Source organism: Gymnoscopelus braueri (assembly GCF_963280865.1).
Source record: "Gymnoscopelus braueri genome assembly, chromosome: 6".
NCBI classification, from domain to species: domain Eukaryota; kingdom Metazoa; phylum Chordata; class Actinopteri; order Myctophiformes; family Myctophidae; genus Gymnoscopelus; species Gymnoscopelus braueri.
Window position 1 is genome coordinate 18,340,929 of NC_137607.1, and position 13,112 is coordinate 18,354,040.

At 38.6% G+C, this 13,112-nt stretch overlaps 1 protein-coding gene across 3 annotated transcripts; it reads right to left on the reverse strand.

The window, feature by feature from the left end:
- Nucleotides 1-60: 60 nt before the first annotated feature.
- On the reverse strand, nt 61-11,799 carry LOC308086588 (cytochrome P450 3A56-like). Of its 3 annotated transcripts, XM_080430197.1 has the most exons (14): nt 11,674-11,799; nt 10,813-10,912; nt 9,603-9,655; nt 8,453-8,552; nt 6,934-7,053; nt 6,012-6,097; nt 4,720-4,868; nt 4,263-4,387; nt 2,795-2,870; nt 2,429-2,589; nt 1,578-1,804; nt 664-826; nt 335-451; nt 91-136 (listed from the first exon to the last, which is right to left on the reverse strand). In XM_080430197.1, exons 1-13 carry the CDS (start codon nt 11,751-11,753, stop codon nt 374-376), a joined length of 1,518 nt encoding a protein of 505 aa, XP_080286323.1. In that variant the 5' UTR covers nt 11,754-11,799; the 3' UTR covers nt 91-136; nt 335-373. The 3 variants fall into 3 exon arrangements, with proteins under 3 accessions (XP_080286322.1, XP_080286324.1, XP_080286323.1); XM_080430196.1 differs by having other exon boundaries at nt 61-451; XM_080430198.1 differs by lacking the exon at nt 6,934-7,053 and having other exon boundaries at nt 61-451.
- Between the last annotated feature and the right edge of the window lie 1,313 nt (nt 11,800-13,112).

Consider the following 13,112-nt stretch of genomic DNA (forward strand, 5'->3'; position numbering starts at 1 on the left):
GTGCTTAAAACTATAATTACAGACTTATAAGCATATTATAATAATTATAATGCAGAAATTATAAAACATATGTGGAAAAACTAAATGTGTGGAGGTACTGTACTAAGTTGGCCTACTGGTAGTGTGCAAACAAAGTCTGGTGCTAATCTGTCCAGCGGGTTGCAAAATTAGCTCCAGACAAACACACACACAGAGACACGCCGTAAGAAAGTTGTAAATATTAGCAGCCATCGTATAATTTTATGCTCTGTTGAATCATATTTGATTTTTTGTAGCTTTCATCTTTTTATCTCCATTAGCCATCATCAGAGAGAGACAAAATGTATCACTAAACATATTTGTAGATGCCCCCGAGAACAGTTACTGCTTCTCCTTAGATACAGTTTCTCGGAGCAAACTTCAGTTGGATTGGCTTAACTGGCTGGAACATATTGTTAAACTCCAAGGGAATCTGAAAGAAGAACATGGAGTTAAAATCAGAACCCAGAGAGTATGCAGCCTTTCATTCTAAACACATAATTACACCAGCAACCTGGTCTGGTTTCACTTTAGTGAAATCAGTAGGTATAGTTTGTATTCCTACTAAAAACCTACATACTCTATGCCATACAGTATGTGGTAAAGTTGAATGAAATGTGCATTTGAGTGCAATTATAAGCTCACTATTGTGTCTTTGCAGGTCTCCACATTGTAAGTCTGCAGGAGACGTACAAGCACCATCTTCATGGTCAGGACAGCAAAGCGCATCCCAACACAATTACGAGGACCGATTCCAAACGGCAGATAGACGTATGGGTTTATATTGTGCTTGTTTTCTTTACTGAACCTGCAAAAGCAAAAAAGCACACACAAAAGCACACATACTAAACTGTTAATGTTAAAATACTATTCAGAGTAACTGAATAGTATTTTATTTTATTGAATAATATTTTAGTAGGTAATATTGAAGGTAGTCTATACCCAAAAAGTATAATTTGTGTATCAATTACTCACCTCCTGATGCCGTGAATACCTGATGACAAATGTTTAATTTTGCATGCCCCCAACAAAAAAACAAAAATACCCTCATGGACTAATGTGTTTCCCACGAATCCCACATGAGCACATGCTGCACAAGTAGTTTGGCAATTTGTTACTTTTTTATATTTTGCTGTTAAACATAATCTCTGACTCTTTTGCATTAAGAATGGCTTATCGGCCCTATCCATTGGCTTATTGGTATTCGTGTTCTGTGTGAAGTTTAAAAACAAACTACTCAATGCAACAATTGGCGAGTAATGAACACATATTTTTTGGGGTATACAATCCCTTTAAGTTAGTGAGAACAGTTTTGCAACAATTCTGCAATGAGTTGTTGTAAATGCACCAGCAATTTAGTTGGTTAAATGAATTGCCAAATGCCCCCTTTCTTCTGCGTGTTTTGTTATTATTGACATATTTTATGAACACATTGGGCCTGAATTCACTAAGCTGTTTACACCCATATTGTAAACAGCTTCATGGTCTTAAATGGGGGCGTGTAATATCCTTCTCTTTTAAGATGGCTCCTTGACAAAAAAAAAAAAGCATGTTGATACCTTTCTGGTTGGAAGAGCTCGGGGTCGTTCCAGTACTGCGGGTCCTTGTGTAACACCAACACAGGGATCCCCACCAGGGTGTTCTCAGGGATGGTGATGCCGTTGACTTGGATGGTCGTTTTGCACGCCCTCTCCAGCCGAGGTGCGGTAGGAAGCAAACGCATGGACTCACTAATGACCTGATCCAGGTACTGTAGGTCCATCAAACCCTCATATGAAAAAGGAGCCTGGAGCCAAAAGGTAGATTTAATAAAAATGAGCAGACAGGAGATGTACCGTATGTGATGAACACTGATGTTCTTGAAATGCATACAGTAATGCCATTGACAGCTTTCATCATGTGCTGTGAACTGGCAGAGATTCAAATAAAAAAGGATTAGTTCACCCAGAAATAAAAATTAATCTTCTCACCCTCATGCCAGTTGTAATACAGGTGTTTCTTTGTCCACATCGGGCCAGAACTACAGCAGATTCTCAGAAAAGAACTGAAGTCAACAGTGACCAGTTCTTTGAGTTGCCAAATAGGGCAAAACATTTCCATAAAACTTTTTTTGAAAATGCATGCGCACCCAAACCTCAGACATTTAAACGCAGAGAAGTGTGGGGAATTTTACATTCTGAAGTAGAGCATAAGTATAGTTATTTTTAAAAGAACTATGTACCATTAACTTCACTTCTTTTAGAGACTCTGCTTTTTGCGCTGGCAAACTCCCTTTGTAATGTAGAGAAAGAAACTTCATCTGTGTTTCAACTGGTATGAGAGTGACTGGATAGTGAATTCATATTTTTGGGAGAACTATCCAGGCAGCTGACACAGAATGTAAAATATTTACAACATAAGATTTAATTACATCTTTTGGGACATTGGCATCTATTTCTTCCTGCAAGGTCCGCATTACGTCAGGGTTGATTGCCAGGTTATAAAGGATGAAGCTCAGAGTGGTACTGGTGGTATCATAACCACCAAAGATGAAAATAAATGACTGGGAGAGGATCTCAGTTTCAGTTAACCCTGTAGCAAAAATAAAAATAACTTTACTAAAAACACACACAAATACAATGTATCCATACAGTATTCACATACTGGGCTTGGTGGCATACCAATAAGGCAATGACAAGGCTTTTTTTGTATTTTTGAAGAGGTTAGAATGACTCAATTTAATCCATTTATATGTGGCGGAAGAAAATAAATGTAATTGAAAAATATACCATCATACCTTTGCTCGGCTGTTCATTCTTTAGTGCCGTCTCTGATATCTCATTCTGAATCATCAGCTGTAGGAAGTCTCGACTCTGGACAACAAATACAAATCCTTACATTGATGTATATGTCCTGATGAAGATCTGAATAGATCGAAACGCGATAAAAACACAGCAGAGCTTTTTCTGCATCACCAGTGTGCGTGCACTACTTTCTTCATACATCCTTACATCCCCCTTGTACCAAAAATGATGTTTAGCAGCTCTTAATTGCTATATGATTATCTTTTTAACATGGCTAAAAATTGTCTATTGGCGCTCGGGTGGCGCAGTGGTTAAGTCCCTGCCCACCACCACGGAGGTTGTAGGTTCGAATCCACCGTTGACGGAATTGTCAATCCCTGCTATTTCACTGTGTTCTGTGAGATCAGGCTGGTAGGTGAGTCAGTAGGATACGACAGCAGTGACAACACACAGAAATGTGTGTGGGGAGGAATAAATTGGCATAACGACTAAATTGGGGAGAAAAGGAATTGGCTACTCTACCTTAAAAAATAAAATAAAAAGGTCTATAAAGAGAAAACTGCCAATATGCTCCCACTGTTTATTGCAAGTTCAATGCTTTTGATCACACCTGGACCTTCACCTGATGGAAGATGACGTGATCGAAATGTTGAACTTGCAATAAACAGTGGGAGTGGAACAGTGGCGCAACAAGCCAACACTGGAGGCGGGGCGGTCAACGTGCTGCTAGCAACAGCTACTGGGCTCTGCCAAAATTCTACTACTGCATCTCTGTATACAGTATTATTTACTATTTTATGGCACGGGTGGCTAGGCCTGTCACAATTATTATTACATAATAGTGTATAATTGCGATAGTAATCGCAATTATTTGAATAATCGCAATTCTTTTGTCATAATCGTCAATCAGTTTCAGCTATTTACGCTATTTTATACCTTTCTTTTTAAGTATAAAATGTATTAATATGTCAGTAATTTCTTTGCAAATTTCAGTTATTTGTCATATCTACCCTGTGCATTTTTTTTATAACGAGGCAAACATATTCATATGTTCAATGCCAAAAACACAATTAAATCGTTAATCCCAATTATTAGTGTGATAATTAATCGTCAACTTAAATTTGTAATCGTGACAGCCCTACGGGTGGCCCCTAAATGTCACAGGGCCCCAACGCAACTGCGTGGTATATTACACCCCTGGAGTGGACTTTGTTTTCTATGTTTTTGCTGCACCTGGACACTAGAGTGGATGTGCAAGCACTAGGTTTCTTATCTATAATAACCCTTTAAGAGCACCCATCCATTAGTCACCTTATCGGTTTTTGTCAGAGCAAGGTGGAATCTAATCTTTTTGCTTACCAGCTCTGATAAATATTTTGAAGAAACTTTCTTAGTCATTTCATTAAATGTTGTTAGTTTTTTTACCCAAAGGTCATTTGCAAGTAAAATAATGAGGCTTACAGAGTTATCTGCGTGATGCTGGCCTTTAAATCTCTTGATGACATTCAAGCAGAAGTCCACGCTGTCTTTCGGGAACATTGAAACACCCAACAGCTTCAAAAGATGTGATGAGAAGGGGACAAACACTGAAAAGAGAAATAATTGGTTATCAGCATCTTAGCTTTTGCTTCTGTGCTGTGATTTAGGCCATGCATTAAGAGATTCCCTTCACTCTCATTGTACAGTAGGTCTGTGAAGGTTCTAGAAATCATACTTTTGACACATAAATTAACCCCAACAAAGCAGCTTCTGTCAATATAAACGATTACATTTTTTGTATATAATGTACACACAAGAATGTAACAAAATATGCTTCATAGACTGCCCTTACTTACATTATTACGGCTTGTCAAAGACATAATTCACTATTGATGCTATTGTGTAATTTGAAAATGTACCAACAGATCAGACTACATACTTATGAGAAAAACGAGCCATAGTCTCCCGCTTATGTTCACAACGTTCTTGACGTGACTGGCAAGAGGGTCATCTGGGTTGTTGACAGAGTTCGTATCCACACCAAACGACGCGCTGGTCACAACATCTAAACTGTAGGGCGCCACGAACCTAAAACAAAAGGTTTTATTTTTGTTATGATTTATTTATGGCTTTTATATATTTAGTTTGAACACATTAACACCACAAACATCGTTCCCCGAGACATAGCATAAACATGACATAAGACAAAAGACATAAACCACATACTACAAAAACAGAGGGGAAACAAAAAAAGAGGGTTTCTTTGAGGGATCAAGACAATTGGGTCTCAGTCAATTTGTTAGAACACAACAGACAACTTTAGGCCCGTCACAATCATTGCATAATCATTTATTCAATTAATATATATATTTTTAGATAATCACAATAATTTTTGCATAATCATATTACATTATCATTTATTCAATTAATCAATCATTTGAGATAATCACAATTATTTTGCATAATCATTTCCAAGTTGAAAAATAGTATATTTTTTAATAACGGAAATAACAGAAGTTCACAACGCGTCGCAATGCAATACGTTGTGAGCTTGTAGATCGGCTATTTCCGCCATTTTTGTTTTGAAAATATAAAGTTATTAAAAATGTCAGTATTTTTTTTGTATATTTAAGTTATCTGTCATATCTGCAGTGTGGAATTTTTCTTTACGAAGCCTAAAAGGCTAACAGAAAGGTAATTATTGTCTATATGTTCCAATGTTCATTGGATACAATTAAATCATTAATCACAATTATTTGTATGGCAATTAATCATCAAGTAAAACTATTATACACACAAGGCGACTGGGTGCACTTGTTGCGAACGCGGGAGGAGGCGCGGCGAAGCCGCGCCTCCGACCAAGTGGAGCTTACTATATCATCGTGCTTGCGGTGTGTGTGTGTGTGTCCCATATTTATGGTCTCTTTCCGTCTGTGTTCACGCTCTCATTCTCTCATTGGCTCGCCGGCGAGAGATTGTGCCTGATCCCATTGGTTCACCGATCTGTCCGTCAACCCCCGCCCCGTTAACACAACATTACGAGCGACGCCCACTGCACTCTGGTTGGTTGCGAAATGAAACACTTCCTCATACCGAGTACACCGACCCGCTGGGCCAGGCTTTTATTTTTTAGCAAAACTAAGCAATAAAAGCCTGGAGATCGAGGCGAATCTGCGTTCGCCTCCAGCGTTCGCGCGTCTTACTTGTAGGTTATACTGCTTGAAAACATACCTTTTAATGTCAACAGATTCATCCAAATTGGTTTTCCCTATAGTCTCAACGAGTCTGTCTGCATACTGCTGTACATTAGGGAACACCTTCACGATAGGAAAAAAACAAACAAATCAACAAACCATTATGTAATTGTATCCATGATATATACCCCACAATTGTACAAATGGTTTGCTTGTTTTTGTCTTCATTCCTCATAGGAATACACAAAGAGAGAAATTAAGCTGTCACACACACACACACACACACACACACACACACACACACACACACACACACACACACACACACACACACACACACACACACACACACACACACACACACACACACACACACACACACACACACACACACACGATATCTCATGATTGGTCAGCTAACCGTCGTATTGCCTTTGTGGTTGTCAGTTATCAGCACAATGGGGTTTACCGCACCAACAGCAGAAACCATGTTTGGTGGCTGAGTTTTATGCAATGTCTGATATGGGAAGTTCCTTAAGCAGTGAGCAGAGAGCAATTTTTCTGTGCTGACAGGTTCCGTATAACGTAATAAAGTAAGATACAGCAGTTGACAAATCAGCACAAATTATCACCCTATACCTACCTTCACCTGGGGCAAATAAACAGCATGTGATCAAATGTCTTGTATATTACACAAATAGCTGTGTTAGAGGGGAACTTGCCAACTTGCGTGAACACGTCTCGTGTGTGAAAACATGATTAACAATTCCCAATGCGTTCTGTGGGGCAAGAGTTCACTTGGCACTCTCACCACTGAATATTCACAGCCAACATGATGTGATTATGAATTATGTAGGCTGGCGGGGAAAGTCCCCCTTTAAGATTAGTCAATTTGTGAATGACAATTGACACATGCCATTTCACTACATAGTCATATTAGGACCAAAATATGTTATTACCTGCCTCAGCCTTCCGCTAGTGAAAGACGGAGATACAGTACTCCGAATTCTCTTCCACCTTTCATCTTTAACCACTGACATTCCATCTGCCATGGGCCCCATAAAGTCTTTATCCAGGTCCTGTGAACATGAGCATACCTGTGATTAGCACCACATGTGTCTATGAATGCATCCTATTCTTATGCCACTCGTACTACTGTGATGGAGAGACAGCAAAGAAGGCATAGATGGGGGAGATCAGTCTGTTACACCCATAGACTGTATAAAATGAATGGACAGCGTTACGCCCCTAGACTCTACAGACAGCAAATGAAGCCGATTGTTCAGCTGTGTGCAATCCGCCATCTTTCAATATCGCGCCATATCGCGTCATATCCTGCAGAATGACAACAGACCATTATTGGTTGGGTAATCTCTCAAGAACAGATTCTGCTCTGCGTTGGAATCTGTCGGGGAGGTTCGTCATAACATGTACGCAGTAGCCTACAAGTGGGCGTGCCTTCAGATCAGGAAGCAGGCCGCGCTTTACCCAATCAAATGTAGTGGGCGGGATTCACGTGTCCGTCGATCCTTCCCCTCTCGAAACCAACCGAAACTAATTTAACAATAGCGTCCGCGGAGCAGACAAAACCACGGAAAGATATTCACATTTTAACTTGTTCTTTCATCATAGAAACAAGTGGGCTTATAACCAAAACAATCCATGTTCTCTGGGAGAAGTGGTGTTAGTGTTCCGTGTAGAAATATTGTTAGTGGGAATGAAAACATAGTCGCACCACCGGAAGTGATGCGCTGAAGGCAGACCAAAACCTCGGTTTCCTTGCGCACGGGTGCTACGTTTTCTTCCTCCCAGAGCCAACTGAGATAGTCAAAAACAGCAGAGGGCGCTGTTTTTCCTTTTCATTTGGTGCTGGGTTCCCAGATTGTTGGTTGTGTAGCTTGTCAATCAAATCATCCCGCCCCTCGTAGAGCATAACCGACTTTATCGTCAATTTGAAAATGAATGGGACCATAGTTTACCAAAACGCATATCATGATGATTGAAAGGAGACTTTAAACTAGCGACTGGAAGCATATAGTATTTATGACAATTTTTATTAAGGTAAGAAAATCTAGTCTAAAGTTTGTCAAAAACCCATCCGCTTGCGTTAAAATAAATTCTTTCTGACACCAGCAGGGGTAAAACAGCGAAACTACAGGCCATTCATATGAACTGTCTCTTGTACATTGGCGCCAATGTAAAAATCTCAGGCTGGCCCCTTGGTTATACCCCATGGATCATAACCCTGTGTTTGGTAAACAGAAAAGCTCTTCTGAACTTATGGAGTTATGAAGTTCAATGTTCATGACAATGATAGCTATGGCCATAGGGGGAAAAAAATTATTAAAGATACAATTGAAATGTAATATTAGCTCAACTATACCATGACCTGAGCACACATACAACCACTGGTTTCAAATAACATCTGACTGGCAGAAGTGTTGCATGAATATGATACTGTGTGTGTAGCCATCTCACCCTGCGGTTGGTAAACACGGAGTAGCATTCCTTCACCAGGATAGTTTTAATCATCTCAGGATCTGCCACCATTACCGTCGGTATGCGTCCTTCAAATGTCCTACACATGAACACCATGATATCACAGTATGAAGAAATTATTAAGTTCTTAGGAAAAACTATTTTTTTCTCTCCGTGTGTGTGTGTGTTTGCCTGCCATGTATGTGCCGTATTTGCGCGGCGTGTTTTCATAGAGGCGAGAGGCGTGTCTAGTACCATAGCTTGGGAGGACGAGACCGCCCGTTCAGAGTATGGGAAAGTGGCTCAAAGGACAGCCAGTGATTGAAAACATGTCGCGAATATGTCAAACACATGGATGACTAGTAGGTCAGTCTCTTCTTAGACCAGATTGCAAGCTGGTAAAAATAGACATGCAATGATGCAAACAGAACATTATTTTGGGCGTGTGGCTTCTTATCCTTTCTCAGCACCAAATAGAAGATGAGGTCTTTGTTTGTCTGTAATGTTCAGCTGACATGGCCCTTGTGCCTGCAGCTCTGTGATGCCTGACACTTGTAGCTTTTGCCCACTACAAAAGCTACAGAATAAGGTTGAGCTGCTACAAAAGCTACAGAATAAGGTTGAGCAGGCTTCAACTCTTTTTTCTTTCTTTCAGGTAAGCTTCACATGCAATAATCGCAGGCACAAGCTGGCAGGTTAACCCCAGCCACAATAAAATGAATGGAACGAATAATTAGGCCTGACCTCTAGTAGTCGACTAATTAGTCGAGGGGTGTCTGAGTCGACTGCCAATCTCTTAGTTGAATTGTAAAAATAAATACAAAATATAAATAAATAAATTGTCAAAAGAAATTGGCCTAGTTTGTTATATTATATAATAATAATTAAAAAAATAAAAAAATGTATGTGTGGTGTTGCATTAGTCGACTGCCAGTCGACTATTATTGGCAATTAGTCGCCAATCAGATTCGACTATACAAATCCTTAGTAGAGGACAGGCCTAATATATATATATATATATATATATATATATATATAAACATAATCTACTGTAGGCTCTTGCAGAGTTATCTGGCATAATTATGTAGTTCTTGTGGAGTTTCTTAGTTCTTAGTTCTAATTCATACAAACAGATGAACTTCATACTTACCCCCACACATTCCCATACTTTCTATAGCATTCACGGTCAAAACCCTCAATGCCCTGCAACATTTCAGGAACAGTAGTATTAGTATTACAGAGAATGCAGAAATGTCAAGAAGGAAAAAGTAACCAAAACATTCTAACACAGTGACAATGGTGATAGCATTATTAGCCTACTATGACAATCAAAAAACTTAAGAGTTCAGAATAGAATACTAATTGTTTTTGTGGTCATTGCATGATGAACTTGATAATAATAGTAGTAGTAATAATTATAATAATACAAATAATGATTAATATTCAACATTTCATGCCAAAAGGCCATTTCAAAAAGCTTGAACCTTTAGTAATTCGACCTAACTGGAAAGGTCCCATTATATAACCTGATAGAAGTAGGCCAAAGTCACCTCGGTTCACACTTGAGCACAGTAAAACATGCATTTGGCGACCTCTGGAGTCAAATAATTCTATGAATGAGCTTTATTGGCATGAGAAAACACACGTTTACATCAAAATATAATAAAAACAGTTGAAAATGGGGAAAGTATATACAGTTGGAGGGGGTACAGCATTGTGTAAACAGAACTATGTCACATAATTGCGTCATTATATACATGTTATATATACAGGGTATAAAGCTTTTTGGAACAAATAGCAATCTTTTGCAGTCACTTTGGGACAAAGAGCAGCATTTTTTTCTCTCAAAACTATTTAAATAGTATACAAAAAAAGCCTCAGATTTAAAATGTGTTTAAAGGTACAGTAGGAGCTCTGTTTATATGTGCAGATTCTCTGCAGAAGGTCTAGAGCAGTGGTTCTCAACCTTTTCAGGCCGTGACCCCCCAAAATAATCATATTTGAACTGAGGACCCCCCACCCTCCTCAATTAGCACTTGTAATTGAGGAGTTGAGGATTACATTTAGTTTGACTCTGTTCCACAGATAAATATTGTGAAAATAGCAGATCTACAAGCTCACAACATTTCACAATATTTACGTCTTTCTTATATTATTTGACAATTTGGCCAATGTTTGACCAGTTTTTATAGTGTAGTTTGCTTCTATGCAGTAAAGTTGTTTTATTTTGTATTAAAAAGGTCTTAAAAGTCCTTAAATTGTCACTTCACTGTCATCTGGGGACCCCAACCCCAATACCATGTGGGGACACAAACCGAGGTCTACTCGGCTGCACTGTTGCTTGGATGGAGAGCACTTACTTTAGTCATGGTGTATGACAAGGTTCCAATGAAAGGCAGGGGCTTCGGTCCTTGAATCCCCAGCTTCTTGTAAAAGCCATAGTATGGCCAAAGACCATATCTAGGTGACGCAAAAGCAAGGACACCCATAAATATTGTTGCACAATCGCATTGTATGGTCAGGTGCGGCATCATCATAAAGATTGTGCAACAGTTATGATTGTTATGATTGAGGAAATGTAGAGTAAATGTAGAGCTGCTGAGCTGATTAGTTGTCACTATTATTTATAATAGTCCTGATTGTCCATGATTTATAAAACTCCTGCTGTTCGACCATAGTAGCCAGTGGTGGAAAGTAACTAAGTACAGTAGGCCTACTGTACTTATTTACAATTACAAGTTTTTATTATTTTTTTTAACTTTTACTGGAGTATTTCCAATTTTCAATACTTTTACTTCTCCACTACATTTCAGAGGCAAATATTGTACTTTTACTCCACTACAATTCTTTGAAAACTTTAGTTTCTTTGCAGATATAAATTACTACATTATAAAAACATACATGATGCTGTCTGTTTAATAGTAAATATCATAATCATAATGATACTTGTTTCCCTCATTTCAAACAGTATAAGTTATACTGTTTGAAATGAGGGAAACAATGTTGAGCCTAGGTGTAGACTACTTGTCTGTAAATATGTAGAAAATAATTGTCACAACGTATAGTTCTGTCGAACGTGACCATGACATAAGGCAAAAAAAACGGTTTAAGGAAATATTCAGACATGGATATGGCAGCTGGCCAACTGCGCAACTTGGGGAATGCAACACAACAATCCAAGTAAAGGCAGAAAGAAGGATGAATTCATATTTCATACTCACAATAACAGCAGAGTGAACAACAGAACAAGGAGGGTCCACGTAGTCGCTGAAAACAACGGCAAGGCAAACATTCCGATCATATTGTTAGTTGTTCGCCTGCTTCTATGTCTCTAAACTAAATACAACTGATTTACAAACAACGTCATTTAGCCTAATAATCAATCACCCACAGGCTGGGAGGAGCAAAGATCAGTGTAGGAAGTAGGAGCTATGGGCTCAACGTCAGTCTCAAGTTCAAAGCCTACTAGAATATTCATTGACAGATAGTCAGTGTTAAATTGTGCTAGAGTAGGACTGGGTCTGGTTATATTATACCTCTATGGTCTGGGTAGCCTTAGATCAAGACTCTCGTAGATTTGATCGATTTTGACTTTTAAAAAAAAAAAAAAAAATATATATATATATATATATATATATATATATATATATATATATATATATATATATATATATATATATATATATATATATATATATACGAGAGTTTTAGCTACCAACCCCCCAAATTGCCCTTAAATGTCAGCTCCAAAGCCCGTATTTCTTCAAACATGTACAAATGCAAAATATAAGGTGCTTACCCGCTTGCCCCAAATATTAACTCGGTGTCCGTTGTGTTTGTGCAATGTGTTAACCCATATTTTTCAATAAAGAAGTGTTTTAATCCCGTCTGTGGCCGATTCTGTCGGAAGTTCCCAATGGGCAGTAGTCACGGGGCGCATCCGGTGAAAGCCGGAATTACACTCAATGTAAACATGAAGTAAACGAGGGGGAAACCATACACCCTCCTGTACGGTAGGTGGCGCAAAGCCTCTACAGCAGCTCTATAGTTGTCTCACAAGCAGTGTTGCCATGTCCGCTTATTATAAGCGACTTTGGGCTTGTTTTTCTGTAAAGTTGCTTGAAAATATTGGTAGTTGCGGGTTTCCGTTTTTAGGGCTTGTTTCTAAAGTGTAGTTGTTTATTTGGGCTTGTTTCTAGAGCCTAGCCCCCCCCCCAACTGTTTACTGTACATATTTTTGTTTTCAAACTGTTTTTATGATGTTTTGCATAATCTGTCTGTCATGAAATGTCTCCATGTATTGAGTTCAAAGGACCCCAATGGAAACAAGCCATAGGCTTTCTTGGGTTTTAAATCCTCTTAGCAGACCTTGTATTGAACTGTACTTTCCTGTGCTTTTTTTTTTGCAAACTGCTAATAAAGTATTCAATCAATCAATCAATCAATCAATCAATCAAAGTGTAGTTGTTTATTTGGGCTTGTTTCTAATGTGTAGTTGTTTATTTGGGCTTGTTTCTAAAGTGTAGTTGTTTATTTGGGCTTGTTTCTAAAGTGTAGTTGTTTATTTGGGCTTAATTGTTTCTAAAGTGTAGATGCTTATTTGGGTTTCTTATATTTGGCCATGGATCAGAAAATATGTTGCGTCAATTAAGGTCCAGGC